A 14,985-nucleotide genomic window follows, 5' to 3' on the forward strand; every position below is an offset into this window, starting at 1 on the left:
AAGACAGTGTTCAAGTAGGAGAGGAGTTCTTCTCCGAAGTCTCTAAGCTGCTATCAATTACATGTAGATTAACACAGCAACAAAACAATCTCCTTTACAATGAAATGCAAACGCTTACGATTTTGGAATGATTTAGCAATAGATAAATTGGTTTACGAATGTTGCATTAGCCCAGTTTTCCCTTTTCATAAAAAATACGTAAGGAGGTGCTGATACCTGAGGAAGAGTGCAATATTCAGATTAGCAAGTGTTTTGAATTCTCTTTAGTGTCCGCTTAACCAATTTTATCGATATGTTTATAATTTTGTAAAGTCAATAAGTTAGTTCAGCCTGTTATTTGTAAGTAATTTATTGTATGCAACGTCTAAAGGAGCTTGATACATTTTAACGTACCATTAAATATATTTAGACTTAAAAGCATCTTTCAAGTAATGTCAAGAAACCTAAAAAGACCGCTCGGCGACTTACATTCTAGCAAAACGTTGATTAAAAGAATGGCAATTAAGCTAGCTTCTACAAATATTTAGACTTTTAATAAAATGAAAATTAATTTTTCTTGCACAGAAACCCATACAAGTAAAGTTTATTAGTTAAAAAAAATGAAAGCTTCTGCAATGAACTTTCATTTTACGAACTTAATAAATATTTACACCGTATTGTTTACATTTAAATTTGTTACTTTAAGGTAGTTTTGATATATCTTCTTAAGCATTACGTCTTATGAAAATGTTATTATTTGGGTTGTAGTTCATCATTATATATATTGTGCATCGTACCACCGTGTGATTCTGGCTTTGTTTTCCCACATATTTTAGGTCTAACTAACACATATTTAATTAATTACTCTTTTTTACTAAAAGGACTCTGCTTGGTCGTTGTATACTTTGTATGCATCGCTTCTTTTGGTGAATTTTTTAATTCTTTGCAATCGCAGCAGAGAGAAAATAATTGTAATGAATTCGATTGCTAGGCTATCAGATGAAATTAATAAAGCAATCCTTGCCACTCCTTTAGACGACGATGAAGCTGACAAAGAAAAACTTGCTAATGCTCGGGGGCGAGCTTCATCAGCTACTTTGAGGCATTATAATCGTCGTAGATCGTCTTATTCGGCGTCCAGCCTTAGCAGTTTGTCATCAAAACCGACGGAAAAGGAAGTTCCTACAAGGAATGAAAAACCGAAGCATGCCAACATTATGCGTGTTGTCGTCTACTGGATTCGTGTGTTCCTGAAACGAATTTATACGTTTTTCGTTCATTCCGCTCGTGTATTTTTGTACCACTTTTTGAATGAAGAGAAAGAGTTTACCCTTGCAAGTTTTTTTTGGGGTCTATGCCGGTTTGTCTTTTTTCCTGTATTATTATCGTATAAACGCCGAGAGATGCTTCCCCCTCAGCCAAGTGTCCGCCGTCCTAGGTTTTATTCTTCTTATTCTTACCCATCCTCTCACCAGGATCCTGCCTATTCATCTTTCAAACGACATAGATCTTCTAATTCTTATAGCAGTTCTTCTAATGGAAATCATGTTCGTTTTCAGCCCTCTATTGCAGAAGAAGAAATTTCTTTCAATTCTTTTTCAAATTCATTGAATTCAGAAGAAGATGTGTGTGTTTCTCCTATGAAACCCAAAGAGGTCTCCCTAATGGGAAAAGCAAATTCCAATCGTTCAGGACATTCGCATCAACCTCAATCAACTCAGTTTTCCCCGCCTGCTAATGACAATATTTCTAAGCTGCCTTCCTCCTTTACGATAGTTAATGATCCTCTTAAATCTCCTTCTTCTTCCCGTCTCCGTATTAGAAACATTACTCTGTGTGCGGACAAAATACCGAGGCCTTTGTTGAATAGCAAGTTACCGAGAAAGACCCTTGTATTAGATTTGGATGAAACACTTATCCATTCCGTGTCTCGTGGTAGTCGAACGACTTCTGGACAGCCAATTGAAGTACATGTGCCTGGTGAACATCCAATCCTTTACTATATTCACAAAAGGCCTCATCTTGACTACTTTTTATCAAATGTGAGTCAATGGTTTCGCCTTATTTTGTTCACAGCATCTGTCCAGCCATATGCTGATCCAATAATTGATTATTTGGAGCGTGATAAAAAAATATTTGCTAAACGATACTACCGTCAACACTGTGCACTTGTCGATAGTTCTTTCGTTAAAGATATTTCCATTTGTAATATTCATCTTTCACGGATCATGATAATTGATAATTCTCCAGCCAGTTACAATGCTCATAAAGAAAATGCCATACCTATTGAAGGTTGGATTAGCGACCCCTCTGACGTTGATTTACTAAACTTACTTTCTTTTCTTCATGCACTGCAATATGTTCATGATGTGCGAGATCTTTTGGGGCTTCGTCTCGCAAAATAAGTGCTTTTCATGATTCCTTTTTTTTTTCGTGAGTAATTTACTCGTTATTTATCACCAGTAACGATGGTCTAAAATAACTTTTTCTACTGCATTAACATCTTGGGTGCCTTTCCTTTCTCATCATCAAACTTCTTTGTTATAACCTCAAAAGGGTACCTTTTGGATATTTCCTAGACCGCATTTGGGCCATTCCAGTTAAATAATTTTTGTTTCTTTTTGCTGATAATATGTCAATTAATGTAAGCCTAATCGTAAGAAATTCTTTCTAATAAACTAAACGCATGTTTTAAGAAAGATTAGTTTCTGCACTGATGTTCGCAGCAATTACGAAGGCAACTTACTTATGAAATTTCTTTCTAAATCAAGCTTTTAATAAACATGTTTATTCTATTTAAGTGTTGATTCTTTTTTTTTTACTTTTCAATCTGTTATTACAATCAACTTACTTAATCAGGATGGGCAAAGGATTATAAATGATTTAATGATTATAAACCAGATTACATAGACTTTTAGCATTTTAAAATCATATCACTAGGCTAACGACATTGTTCTAGCAAATAACATAACCCAAAACCACATTATTATTATATGTATCTAATAACACGAAAATTCAAAAAACCTAATATATGCAGAATTAATAGTTGAATCAATACCAACCACCACTTCTATTGAAGTTTAATACTTTTAACTAAACCAGCTTTAATACCAGTCTGCTCACCAGCATAGCCGCCCTGTGGTGCGCCCTTGTAAATAGCCTTTTTGCTGGCTAATTTCTTCTTAGCTTTTTCGTAGCGCATACGCTTTTTAAGTCGAGGATTTCTATTTTCTTTAGGTCGACGGGGAGTTAATCCTCTATTTTTAGCAATGTCTAAAGTAATTCCACGCTTATCACCTTCACCTAATTCAATTAGTTCTGGGTGCCTTGAAGCTCTTATTAAATCACGTTCGAGATCGTGATTTTCTTTACGGAGCTTTTTAGCCATCTTTGATTTTTTATCGAGAGACTCGTAATAATCCAAATCATCTTGATCTTCAACTTCACGATCGACATTTGCAGGTATGCCCATTGATTCCGGATCTTCATCATCAAGATCAGCACCAGCATCCTGATTTCGACCCCTGGCTGCAGCTTCTCTCATCAATCGCTGCTGGCGTTCAAATCTTCGTTCTTTGTATGGCATGTCCAAATCACCTGATAACTCCAGTACCGCTCTGGAACGCTTAGCTGCCTTTTGGTCAATTTGATTAGCATAAAACTTTAAAGAGCGTTTCCTAGCAATCTTGTCTTCAGCATCAACATCGTCCAATCTGTTGCCTTCACCATAGTCATCGAGATTTTTAATATTAGTATTAATTTTAGATTTAGCGGCTCGAAATTTCAAAGTAATATCATCATCTTCAGCTACTGGAATATCCTTAATGCCCTCATTTTCATTATCGCTGATTGATTCGTGCATATCAACATCTTCTTCATCTTCGGACGCACCAATGTCAGATGCCGATGCTATCTTTTCGTGAAGCTCGATAGTTTTTCCATCTTCCTCGAGAGAAGTTGGAGTCAATACTTCATCTAACCCACAATAAGACTCCCACGTCTGTTTGCAACGAACAAGGTCAACCATAATAGGATGATTTTTTAAATCTTCCTCTCCATCTTTCAAGAGGGCAAAGTAGAATGTTAGAAAACTGATGTAAGTACTCAGAGCGGTGCATTGAGCTTGAAGTAGCTGAGAAGATGGATAAGTCTTAAGTTTCTCCTTAATTTCATTTAACTGGGGTTTCAATTGATTTAATTCATCTAAAAATAATTGAAATTCAGGATGTTTAGCTTCTAGAATCTTTAAAAGCTCTGTACGAGGGAGATCAGGTGAAATTTGCTGAACAAGTTCTTCAATTGCAGCAGCAGAGGAATCCTGTTTTATAGATTTTAGGTCACTGTTATCAGCCCATTGACTAATATCATCAATAGCATCAGTTTCGCTGACTTTTTCAAGACGTTTACGTTGTAAACGCAACGCTTCTTGCTCTTCCATTCGTGCGTCAAATTCATCGTCCTCCTCAGAGTAGTCTTCATTGTCATAATCATCCCCACCGTAATATGATTTTGCAGAGCGACCCCAACCTTTATTATCATATAACTCTTCCTCATTAACAGCGTCTTTCTTTTTGCCCGAGAGCTCTTCATTTTCTGATAAATTCTCCTCGGCGTTCCCATCTTCCTCATCGCTAGAACTTTCTAAAGCCACAAGTTCTTCATCACTTAATTCTAATTCGTCTGCTTGCTCGCCGTTGTCAGCATCAAACAAAATTTTATCCTGTGCGTTATAGAATTCATCTTCTGAATTAGCAACATCTTCGTATGTATTGATTGCGTTTATCTTTTCTTTCTCCTTTATTTCTGGTACCTTTAAAGAAGAACCTTTCCGAGTAGAAGAGCTTCTCGACTTCTTTCTAGCCATACTGATATGCAGTTGACAAATATAAAAATTCTTTTTAGTTACGAGGAGCCACTAAAGGGGTAGGCAAGTTTTATTTGCGAATTTAACGCAATAAAAACTTAATTTTGTTAAAAATAAAGCAACTCATTATTCCACACTATTATTTTCATGGACTTCTCCGTACATAAGAAAGTTAATTAGAGGTGTTTTCTTTCCAAGAATAAGTATTTACATATCAAATTCTTTTAAAATCATTACATGTATAATTTTCGATGCACACAATTATGTGAGATGCATGGTTCATGTTGACAAACTCTCCTAATGTCATAGTTGCCAGTTGTTTTGAAGTTATGCGGTTTATTGAAACAGACTTAAAGGACTTAACTCGTTTGCAAATCTCGTATTTCTTTTAAATAATTGATATTCACCGAAGTCAATTACCCTGTAATTATAGATGACTTGTAATTGTTTACAAAAACACCTAAGACGACATTAGCGATTTTGCAAGTGAAATCAAATTTAAAATACGTTCAATTCTTTGTAATGATACGTCAAGGAATTCAGTATTGTGTGGTAGAGGAAGACGATCGTCAAGCTGACTTTCCAACTCTGAAATAAGCCTCGAGTAGACGCTTAAAGTGGCTTGATGGCTTGATTCAGTTCTTTCCATAACTGGCGCCTTTGTTGTTTGCTGTGATCTTTCCGCATCATTTGTTTTAGATATAGGTAAGGAAGCTATCTTTGGAGCAGATTCAGCGACTGTTACATGTTCAGAGGCATCAGATTCCTTTAGGTCGTTTATACATGAAACACAAAACATAGGGTTGTCACGAAGTCGCATCATAGGTACCTAGAATAGTGTTAGAAAAAGGGTAATAGTAAAATTGGTTTTGTTTTAAAAACCAAGGTAGCAAAAGCATTTTGAGAAAAGAAAACTGACTTCCTTAATATCATTCCGTTTGCCATTGTATTCACCTGAAGTTTAAACAACGACTAAATACAAAATTAATTACCTTTTCACATTTCGGACAAATGGTATCCAAGAGAGTATAGCCGCGGAGCATATATTGACCCAGTTGAGCGGAGACCTCGTCTTGTGTTAACATTTTTCTAAAGACAGTAGTGTTATAGAACCGATTTATACAAAAATAAGAAGTGTTTGTATATTTTATGTTCTGAGTTATTTCCCTACTTGTTAGAAAATTTTAGTTTTGACGAAAATGCTGTAGGTTGTCTGTAAAGAGACTATGAGCGTAGGTTGAATCGAAGAACTAAAGAAAGACAAAAAATTTATGTATATATAATAAACAGAGTTATATAAAAAAAAACGCTGCACTGAAAGTTTTGGAGTTTGAAAACTGAACTTTTGATTTCTTTAATGGTGTGTGCAAGTACTAATCGCTGCTACAGTACAATGATTTGAAAAACTAGGGTAAATTAATTAAAAAAAACGATATATGGAACCCATACAATTTTTTTATTTTTTAAAGTCTAAATCTTTCCTTTATTTAATATAATCCCTTTTCTCACTTGATTTTATTTCACTTGTTCTAACTTTTACCCTATTTTTTTAGTATAAAAGTTAATGGCAAAACAAAAATGCGTTTTCGAATGAAAGCTGTGAATGTTAGTAAGAGCACCATTAATGGGGGTTTGCTGTAATTCTCCGAAACACGATGTAATAATGTATCTAATAATTCCTCTATAACTCATTTTTTCTAAAGTCACGGGTATTAGTGTAACAGACTAACGTCACAAATAATTTAAAAAAAAAAAGAAAAAAGAAAAAAAAAAATGAAACAATGAACGAGCTTCGTAAGAAAATTCGATGAAATATATTTATTGTTAATTAGATGATATAATAAAAATAAAATAAAATAATATATATTCGAGCTGAATTGATTACATCAAATACCAAAATATTAATAGGAATAAAAAACAAAATAATTACATAAAATTATTCATCAAGTTGCTACTTTCTCTCATGATGATTTAAATTAAGTAGAGTACTTGTTAATTAAGTATGTTGCACAAATTAGCATAATAGATGATGGTGTTTATTTATTTCATAGTCGGTGCAAATAACAATCATCTCAAAAAGATAGGTTTATTGGAAACCCGCTTCAGGTTTCGTTTTCATATTAATATCATAAGGTTGGTAAATTTAGCGGATTGACAAAAAAGGTAAACTTTTTCGTAAATTTAGAGAAATACAATCATGTTTTTTTCAACCAAGCAATTGTTTTATAGATTAATTTAACTCTTTTTAGATACATAGACCCCCAAATGCTTTACCCAATGAACAAAAGAATATTACAAAGCGACAGTTTTTTTTTATTTACTAAGGAACATAGACGGTTTGCCTTGTTTACTGATTTCGGAGGCTAGACAAATGGTAACGAAGGTTTGGCGGAATTTCAATACGTATATGTTACAAGTAGTAAATTTTACTTTTGAAATTGCTAAAAAAGCGGAAAGTTTTCCCGATCATTTCCCGTACGGCATGTTGGAATTTGAGCATTGAAATTTCAAAGCAACCCTAATTGTTCCTTACCCCTTTTTCCTTTCCGTTCCTGCTTACTGCAGATGCGAAGGAAAAACTTGTGTACAAAGACTAGCGATAAGATAAAAACTTGATTGAAAAAAGAATAAACAAAAGAAAATCTCGACAGTCAAGGGGAGATGGCATAGAACGGGATTATTAAGAAGCTATTTAGATGATGGGTATTCGGACCAAACTTCTTTGTATATTATACATACAACTTGTGCAAAGTTGAGGAAAATTGTTATTATTCTTTTTTTTTTTTTTTTTTTTTTATATTTATTATTTTCCATTAACTTCGTTTTCGTACTAATAAGTATTCAAATGGAAAGCTTTTCTTTTAAACATATTTCTCACCATTCGTATTTTCCAATGCTTCCTTTGTAAAATGTAAATAAATAAATTAATAGATATTTTTTAGGAAACAAATGTATTCATCATAGTTTAATTTATTTATTTATTTTCAAAATTTATTTTATTTTATTTTTTTTTTATTTACTATATTCCGTCTCATGTAACTTCACTAAAGTTCATTTAATTTATACTAATTCATTCAGTTCATCCCATCTCACCGTATATGTTGTATTACTTTCCATAGCCACTATTACTATTATTCTTTACTTACATACCCAACATTACCTCTTCCCCCCCCGTAGTACTCATTTCCCCCACCTCATTAACTCCTAAGTCTTAGTCTAGCTAACCATCTCCATCTACCTTTGCTTTACCCATGATACCCTTTTTCGTACCTTGTGGGGGGATCCGATATCGACCTCACTAGTGTGCCACACCCACATCTTTTACATTCGGTATGCGCGGAACCATATGATTGTGTCCACTTCTTTCCAACATGAGTATTTTAAACCGTTAGCATGATGTAGCTTTTTGTCACTTAAAGTGAAAGCTTTGCCGCCCCTTCCGTCGTCTGGTACACGCTTCTTTGCTTTAAAAAGAATGAGTGGTCTTATATATACGAGTTAGCTGTTAAGGCATTGGTTAACGAGCTTAACTACCAAAAGAGATAGAAGCAAAAAATTGTTTGAATTTGCCGATACCGTTAGTTGTAGTGCAAATCATTTCGTTGGAGAAGTTATTGTATAACCAGTCGGTCATACATACATCGCCAAGAACGCAATCCACCTTTTTGCCAACCTAACGTAGAGGATCGTAACAAACGTTGCCTTTGAAGTGAATTCTAAGCATTTGCCGAAAAAATTTGCTTCGTTCTGTCTTTCTACTACCCTATTCGGATTTTGCAACAGTTGCGTAAGGAAGCAAAATTTCGTGTGTGTTAAGTACTTAATTGCACCCAACTAATTGACCCGCTTTTTTTTTCAACATACACCACTAGCTGTATTGAAAAGCAACGCATTGTTTGGAATTCTACAGAGATTAAGCTGATTTTTCTGTGCCAATCGAATTTGTCAGCTAAATAGAATTTCCTTTCATAGACTTATTGTTCTTCTCTTTAAGCTTGTCTTTTCTTTACGGTTTTTTGCCTAGTGTTTGAACAAGTCCAATTGCGCCTTAGTTCGTAGCTAGCTTAACTGTCCTTGCTTTGTTATCCGTTTATTACAAGGTTTACGAAACGTTGCCGCTTTTCATCTTTCAGCCACTCGCCTAAATTGCGTTATTCCTGAGATTTGTTTACGAGCCCAGCTCCTTGTCACTTTCCGAAACTTGTGTGCTGTATATTACTTGGCCTCTTCCTCTATCCTGAATAGCCAAGTATCTTTCAATAGCTATTGTTTCCCTAGTTCTATACGTGAGCTTTTTGAAATTTACATAAAGCTCTCGGTGACTAGATTTAACATATCAATCTAACCAGATTATATATATTTTTTTGTTTGTTAGAACAAGTTGTTGATACATCTGGTTTAGAACCCTCAATAATACTTTGTTAAGTTTCTTGTTGTTGTGTCTTTTATAAAACATAATTACTTGCATTGTTTCATTTTTCGTTAAGCATCTCTTTAGAAACGAAACATGGCCGAATCAACTGCTACAACTACCGCTGTTCCACCTCCAGCAGAAGAGTCTTGGAATGCTGATAGTGAAGATGTTCATCAATTTTACTGGACATACACGGAAGAGCCTCATAAAAGTCGTCGTGCTGCTATTTTGAAGGCCCATCCTGAGATCGCCTCTCTCAATGGTTATGAACCTTTGACCAAGTGGATTGTTCTCGGCGTGGTGTCTCTCCAATTCACATGTGCTTACTTGCTTTCACAAAGTTCACTACTGAGTTGGAAATTCTTTTTAACTGCCTACTTTATTGGTGCCTTTTGCAACCAAAATCTCTTTTTAGCCATTCACGAGTTGAGTCACAACCTTGGTTTTAAAAAAACTCTTTACAATCGTGCTTATTGTTTGTTTGCTAATTTACCTGTAGGTGCTCCTTTTGCTGCAAGCTTTCGGCCCTATCATATGGAACATCATGCCTATCAAGGTGTTGATGGTATGGACACTGATTTGCCCACTCGTGCCGAACTTATTTTATTTGATAATGTGCTTGGAAAGGCATTTTTTTGCACTTTCCAGCTTTTATTCTACGCATTCCGTCCCCTTGTTGTTCGCCGTCTTCCTTTCACTTTAATGCACTTTTGGAATATTATCGTTCAGTTTTCCTTCGATTATTTAGTTGTGCGATATGTTGGATGGAGAGCATTAGCCTATTTCTTTATGAGTTCTTTCTTAGCCGGTAGCTTGCATCCAACTGCTGGTCATTTCTTAAGTGAACATTACAACATGACCCGCACCCGTCTTATTGCCTCCGGTCCTGGTAAGGAAACACCTTTGGAGACCTTTAGTTATTACGGACCTCTCAACTTCTTTGTTTATAATGCTGGTTATCATATTGAACATCACGACTTTCCCTATGTTGCATGGACTCGCATTGGCAAAGTGCGCGAATTAGCTCCTGAGTTTTATGACAACATTCCTGACTGTAAGAGTTGGTGCGGTATCATTTATCAATTCATCACTGATTCAAATGTTGGTATGTGGTGCCGAGTTAAGCGTAAGCAAAAACATGCTGATATTCCAACTAAATCAATGCACCTTCATGTTTCATAAATATGATGATGATTGGGTTTCGGTTATTTCATTTAAATTCTACTTCTTCATTTTTGATTTATTTTTTTCGTTCAGCGTAGTGGTGCTACTTATTCATCTAATTCGACTGCACAGATTGAAAATTAACTTAATCACTTGAGGCGTGTTTCACTTAATATTTTTAATAATTGATCACTACTTTTCTATTAAATACTATTGCTGTCAAATTTTTTTTTAATTGCTTCATTATTCATATGTAATAAATTACTTTGGCTATGCAAACGGTAATGTTCTAAAACACATAAAAACGAAAAAATAAAAACGTTAGCAAAATTACGACAAAAACCAAATTTCTTTATCTTGTAAGTTAAAGTAGCTGGCATATATTATTATAGAAAGTATTAAAAAACTTATACCTAACGCAACAGTCAAACAGAAATCTAAAAAATAAGAATTCTAAAAAAAACCAAAAAAAATAACAAACACAAATGACCAATAAAGTACTTCATTAGCCATTGCTTTAAAATAATCTATTTAGAACCAAAAAAGTTATCTTGAACTAGCATAACCTTTGAGTATTAGGAACATTACTTCGAGCCCCATAACAATACAAGTAAACGCGACAGAGATGTTCATAATAAGCATTGGTGACATTTCGTTCAAGCGAATTTTGTTGACAACATCATAAGATGAAGCCATAAACATAGCACCACCACAAATAAGACAGAAACTGGTAATTATTTCAGTAGGTGGACGAGTAGGCCAGGGAGAGGAGGGAGGTTTCAAGTATAGCATAATATATGTACAGATACGTGCTATAGCTGCCGCAGCTAATAATCTTCCCCATAGGACATGAATGACGGTCGAGACATGATTGGTTTGGTCATGTGCAGACATCATAATACCGGTGAAAAATACTGTAAGAGCAGGAAACACATTGTATGAGGGTAAGCCATTCTCCGAATGCTCTGAATCTTCAGAGCGACGCTGACCAAGTGTAGCTGATAAAGTAGCATTTAACAACCGGTGGACAACTTTAGATTCTACAAGAATACCACACAGACCGGCCCACCAAAGCATGAATGCTAATGATGCATGTTGCAAATCGTGATGATTCCATTTTCCATCAGTATTTCCCAAATGCTCCAGCCAAACATTTGAGACACCATAAGCAAAGAGCAAAAATGACTCTACCATTTCTTTAGTGGGTACATACTTAGCAAATCTTTTTTCAGAAAGTTGCTTGGGAACAACATTCCAAGCCCAACCGTACTCGGAGAAAGCACCTAAATATTCACCAAAGGACAAGATGCCGTACCAAAGAAATATGGCGCCCTTAATCCAATGAGCCAAACCATTGAAAATATGTTGTCCTTTAAAAATTCCAGCTAACAAAACAATTCCTGTACAGCTTTCAAAAAAGCCAACATATAACCATAAGTGACCTAAAATTCTATGGAAATAACGAAGAACCTGGAGGACACACCATTTTTTAGGAATTGTACGCCATGACCTAATATTTATGAAGGAGATACTTGGGATTGATGGTTTTTCAGATGATACGTCGCGACGGGATGATTGAGGTGGAAGATATTCATCAGAAGAATTACCCTCTCTTGGTAATAAAGGTGCACCGTCATCTAAACTATTTCTTTGAAGGGCTTGCTCAGGATCCTCCATCGCACCTGGAGCCTCGGCAGCAGGTTGGTACTCCTTCAACATTCGTTTCTTTAATATAGAAGTTGTAATGCCTACTATTGCTATCAAGAAAGTAATCCACATGAAAAATCGTCCTACAGGTCGATGAATATTTCCTTTGTAATAATTTTCAGGCGATGCTTTGTGATGACTTATATGAGCAAAAATATACCCAATAAGGGTCAAAATAACATATACAATTTGTACGGGTATATGTGCTTTACTTTTCGCCATAGCGAGTACAATTCCAGCAGGAAGGATAAATACATAAGCAATTATCATGCAAATGATATGAGCCATAAGAAATTTGTTCATGTGATTTGCATAATTTTCGAAATCAATTTCGATGGGATTATCTCCCGTGGAATTCATGTGCATTCCATCCATTTTTTCGCTTTTTTTTGCAAAATGTTCAGAAAAAAGTTAACTAATTGGTGCCAAAATTAATTTTGGAAGAAAAAAATTTGTTCAAATCAAATAAAAGGGAAAACCGAGTTGGGTTAGCAGCTCTACTTTATTCCTTTTTCTTTTATATTTATAAATTAAACCCTGAAAACTGAGTTCCTTAAAGCATCAAACGCATGAACTATTAGTTAGTTCACTTCTGGCTTCAATTGGAACTTTTAGAATCTAAAAAGAGTTAATAACACTTCTGCCATCATCGATATATATGCAAATCAAGTGGAGTGATTTTTGCGCAGACATATCCGCTCCGGTATCATAGCATGAAATTCTCTCATCAAAATGTGTTAACTTGTAATATGATGCTATTAACCTACCTTTTTATTATATATAAGTATATATAACAACACTATTAGAAGGGAGAAAAAGGGATTCACTTTGAGAATGGGTTATGGGAGTGTTTAAGCTGAATCGGACGGTGACGGAGTGATAACGATCAAGAACATTCCTATTGGCTTACTTGGCTAAGCATCCTGAACCTATCTGCAGCTACTAGAACTACTCACATAAAAAAAGTTAGAACAACATAACAAGAAAAAAATTTCGCATTGCTTGTGTTGATTTTATAACCGCCATGGAACAGGGGGGTATGCTGGACACATTCAATCGTTACTTTACAACATGTAGGGCTGGTTACTTATAAATTTCCTTAAAATGAGGGACGCGCCTGCCGGTGCATAGTTTAAATATAAATATATTAAAGCAGTAGTTTATGTAATACATATTGTATTTATCAGATGAGAATTCTATTGGTATTTTAATAAACCTATAAAGAACAATATAAGGGTTAAAAAATAACAAGTATTAGTGCCATTAATGGCAAGTAGCGTTAAGAAGAAACGGGTCCGGTTTTTTTGCGATTTGGCAGAGGTCGATTTTCGGGATTATTTGGAGTCCAATTACCTAATGAATTGGTAGCGTAAAAGTCCATAGGATAAACTTCCTTCCAAGGAACAACATTAAAAGCAGCAGATGCTTCATATGGTGTCAACAATGGAGCGGGAAATGCATAGCCCCAATCTATGGAAAGCCTTGGACAAGCGACCTGAATCCACGCGTCAATATCAGAGAATTGACCCAATCTACTAGGAAAAATTTCTGACATTAAAACGCAAACGAAATCTTTATTATTTTTCCTTAAAGTATTCTTTAAATTTTCGAGTACCTTAGGAGACCCCTGTCGACCCAGTGTACCTTGAATTAGACCGAACTTTTTAGCGGTACGAGCTTTCTCAACGGCGGAATACCGAATAGATTTCATTTCTTCATGAGCATAAGATTCAATAGAGAGCTTATGTGAGTAAGGATCATAGCGGTATGCGGGCAAATCAGGATTAGCAATCATGACAGATTCCAAATGGAATCTTCCGTCACCAATGTAAATTAATGCATCTACAGATCCTTTTTCAATATAGGGAGATGTACATCCCAACGCCTCTCCAGGAGATAATGGCTTTGCTTGTGGAATAACAACGTAAAAACCTCCCTTTCCGTCTTCATCCTGTATTTGCAAAGCGTCTTTTATAGAGTTGAGAGATCCAACAAATTGGATAGTTCCAACCAAAGCTAACCTAGAATTGGAGGGTAGATTATGTTTTAAAGATGATACGACATGTTGCAAATCTATCTTTATATCCACGAAAACATATAGCACCTTTATGGGCGTTTGATCAACAGGTATAAGACAAGAATGACCATAGTGTACTAAAAAATCGCAATCGAGTGCCCTAGCTGTAAAATCGTCAATACAACACGCACCGTATGTAACGTCGCCCATCACAATTGTCTCGACCTGGCAAAATTGTTCAAAAATATCAGACAATATACAACCAAACATCAATAGCCCCTCGGGAAGTTGCAAGGCAACACGTTTTGCTTTTCGTAAGCGAATATGCCAAATGGTTTTGTGAATTTCAAAATTGTAATTTTGCGGTAACTATTAAAGGTTAGCTGACCAAGCTTTGATGTTTTTGAGAAAAGAAGAAACTAATTTACGGCATCTTTCTCTAATAAAAGCAGCTTACCAATTTTATAGCTTCATTAATTGCTTTATCGTTTAATATATCCTCTGGGATTTGAGTAGCTACTCGTCCAGCGCTCCTCTTGGAGTTAATAGTGACGAGAGCAGCATTTTCAACATCTCTATTAGAACCATCCAAATTATTTTCCTTCCTATTTTTTTTGCCAACAAAACGACGTTTTGGAATTGATTTTTTCACTTCCGCCATTGTGTTTTAAAATTATAAAGTCTATTACTAAAACCCTTTGAAATCCCAAGAAGTAACCAATGCTATGTATGTATTTAAATTGATAGAATGCCAAAAATCCTTTTTCCCTGCAAATTGCTTGTTTGTTAAATTAAAATACAATAGGATCCCAAATAATTTACTAAGTAAAAAAGCATTGC

At 35.2% G+C, this 14,985-nt stretch overlaps 6 protein-coding genes, 12 long non-coding RNA genes and 1 other non-coding gene across 19 annotated transcripts; 10 read left to right on the forward strand and 9 right to left on the reverse strand.

The window, feature by feature from the left end:
* Positions 1-45: 45 nt before the first annotated feature.
* On the reverse strand, positions 46-547 carry SPOM_SPNCRNA.6097. The gene has a single exon (NR_195447.1). It is a non-coding gene; the product is annotated as a non-coding RNA (long non-coding RNA).
* A 243-nt stretch (positions 548-790) lies between these two features.
* nem1 (Nem1-Spo7 phosphatase complex catalytic subunit Nem1) lies at positions 791-3,041 on the forward strand. Its single transcript, NM_001022323.3, has one exon. The coding sequence runs from the start codon at positions 954-956 to the stop codon at positions 2,382-2,384; it is 1,431 nt and encodes a 476-aa protein (NP_596404.1). The 5' UTR covers positions 791-953; the 3' UTR covers positions 2,385-3,041.
* On the reverse strand, positions 978-1,806 carry SPOM_SPNCRNA.6098. Its single transcript, NR_195448.1, has one exon. It is a non-coding gene; the product is annotated as a non-coding RNA (long non-coding RNA).
* SPOM_SPNCRNA.6099 lies at positions 2,186-2,579 on the reverse strand. The gene has a single exon (NR_195449.1). It is a non-coding gene; the product is annotated as a non-coding RNA (long non-coding RNA).
* On the reverse strand, positions 2,948-4,857 carry utp3 (U3 snoRNP-associated protein Utp3). Its single transcript, NM_001022324.3, has one exon. The coding sequence runs from the start codon at positions 4,841-4,843 to the stop codon at positions 3,050-3,052; it is 1,794 nt and encodes a 597-aa protein (NP_596405.1). The 5' UTR covers positions 4,844-4,857; the 3' UTR covers positions 2,948-3,049.
* On the forward strand, positions 3,415-4,826 carry SPOM_SPNCRNA.6100. Its single transcript, NR_195450.1, has one exon. It is a non-coding gene; the product is annotated as a non-coding RNA (long non-coding RNA).
* A 190-nt stretch (positions 4,858-5,047) lies between the features above and the next one.
* SPOM_SPNCRNA.6101 lies at positions 5,048-5,872 on the forward strand. The gene has a single exon (NR_195451.1). It is a non-coding gene; the product is annotated as a non-coding RNA (long non-coding RNA).
* On the reverse strand, positions 5,198-6,060 carry SPOM_SPBC3B8.08 (uncharacterized protein). Its single transcript, NM_001022325.3, has 2 exons — positions 5,836-6,060; positions 5,198-5,672 (listed from the first exon to the last, which is right to left on the reverse strand). Exons 1-2 carry the CDS (start codon positions 5,926-5,928, stop codon positions 5,304-5,306), a joined length of 462 nt encoding a protein of 153 aa, NP_596406.1. The 5' UTR covers positions 5,929-6,060; the 3' UTR covers positions 5,198-5,303.
* Positions 5,876-6,211, forward strand: SPOM_SPNCRNA.6102. Its single transcript, NR_195452.1, has one exon. It is a non-coding gene; the product is annotated as a non-coding RNA (long non-coding RNA).
* A 589-nt stretch (positions 6,212-6,800) lies between these two features.
* Positions 6,801-8,630, reverse strand: SPOM_SPNCRNA.1595. The gene has a single exon (NR_150488.1). It is a non-coding gene; the product is annotated as a non-coding RNA (long non-coding RNA).
* Positions 7,380-7,471, forward strand: SPOM_SPNCRNA.115. Its single transcript, NR_150003.1, has one exon. It is a non-coding gene; the product is annotated as a small non-coding RNA, expressed during late quiescence and late meiosis (non-coding RNA).
* A 70-nt stretch (positions 8,631-8,700) lies between the features above and the next one.
* Positions 8,701-10,626, forward strand: dsd1 (dihydroceramide delta-4 desaturase). Its single transcript, NM_001022326.3, has one exon. It carries the CDS (start codon positions 9,351-9,353, stop codon positions 10,437-10,439), a length of 1,089 nt encoding a protein of 362 aa, NP_596407.1. The 5' UTR covers positions 8,701-9,350; the 3' UTR covers positions 10,440-10,626.
* SPOM_SPNCRNA.6103 lies at positions 9,398-10,076 on the reverse strand. The gene has a single exon (NR_195453.1). It is a non-coding gene; the product is annotated as a non-coding RNA (long non-coding RNA).
* A 128-nt stretch (positions 10,627-10,754) lies between the features above and the next one.
* SPOM_SPBC3B8.06 (uncharacterized protein) lies at positions 10,755-12,981 on the reverse strand. The gene is made up of 2 exons (NM_001355813.2): positions 12,896-12,981; positions 10,755-12,746 (listed from the first exon to the last, which is right to left on the reverse strand). The coding sequence occupies exon 2, from the start codon at positions 12,501-12,503 to the stop codon at positions 10,968-10,970; it is 1,536 nt and encodes a 511-aa protein (NP_001342718.1). The 5' UTR covers positions 12,504-12,746; positions 12,896-12,981; the 3' UTR covers positions 10,755-10,967.
* SPOM_SPNCRNA.6104 lies at positions 11,844-12,120 on the forward strand. The gene has a single exon (NR_195454.1). It is a non-coding gene; the product is annotated as a non-coding RNA (long non-coding RNA).
* Positions 12,696-13,321, forward strand: SPOM_SPNCRNA.1596. Its single transcript, NR_150489.1, has one exon. It is a non-coding gene; the product is annotated as a non-coding RNA (long non-coding RNA).
* On the reverse strand, positions 13,291-14,933 carry dph1 (diphthamide biosynthesis protein Dph1). Its single transcript, NM_001022328.3, has 2 exons — positions 14,603-14,933; positions 13,291-14,514 (listed from the first exon to the last, which is right to left on the reverse strand). The coding sequence occupies exons 1-2, from the start codon at positions 14,804-14,806 to the stop codon at positions 13,408-13,410; spliced, it is 1,311 nt and encodes a 436-aa protein (NP_596409.1). The 5' UTR covers positions 14,807-14,933; the 3' UTR covers positions 13,291-13,407.
* On the forward strand, positions 13,555-14,075 carry SPOM_SPNCRNA.6105. The gene has a single exon (NR_195455.1). It is a non-coding gene; the product is annotated as a non-coding RNA (long non-coding RNA).
* Positions 14,626-14,872, forward strand: SPOM_SPNCRNA.6106. Its single transcript, NR_195456.1, has one exon. It is a non-coding gene; the product is annotated as a non-coding RNA (long non-coding RNA).
* Positions 14,934-14,985: the final 52 nt, after the last annotated feature.

This window comes from Schizosaccharomyces pombe (genome assembly GCF_000002945.2).
Source record: "Schizosaccharomyces pombe strain 972h- genome assembly, chromosome: II".
In the NCBI taxonomy this organism is placed as follows: Eukaryota; Fungi; Ascomycota; class Schizosaccharomycetes; order Schizosaccharomycetales; family Schizosaccharomycetaceae; genus Schizosaccharomyces; species Schizosaccharomyces pombe.

Bases quoted from the DNA above. Each gene is read 5' to 3' on its own strand.
- nem1 (NM_001022323.3), top strand. From the start codon at position 954: ATGAATTCGATTGCTAGGCTATCAGATGAAATTAATAAAGCAATCCTT.
- utp3 (NM_001022324.3), bottom strand. From the start codon at position 4,843: ATGGCTAGAAAGAAGTCGAGAAGCTCTTCTACTCGGAAAGGTTCTTCT.
- SPOM_SPBC3B8.08 (NM_001022325.3), bottom strand. From the start codon at position 5,928: ATGTTAACACAAGACGAGGTCTCCGCTCAACTGGGTCAATATATGCTC. The intron at 5,673-5,835 runs GTAATTAATTTT...ACACTATTCTAG, and splicing joins TTTGTCCGAAATGTGAAAAG to GTACCTATGATGCGACTTCG.
- dsd1 (NM_001022326.3), top strand. From the start codon at position 9,351: ATGGCCGAATCAACTGCTACAACTACCGCTGTTCCACCTCCAGCAGAA.
- SPOM_SPBC3B8.06 (NM_001355813.2), bottom strand. From the start codon at position 12,503: ATGGATGGAATGCACATGAATTCCACGGGAGATAATCCCATCGAAATT.
- dph1 (NM_001022328.3), bottom strand. From the start codon at position 14,806: ATGGCGGAAGTGAAAAAATCAATTCCAAAACGTCGTTTTGTTGGCAAA. The intron at 14,515-14,602 runs GTAAGCTGCTTT...AACCTTTAATAG, and splicing joins TTAATGAAGCTATAAAATTG to TTACCGCAAAATTACAATTT.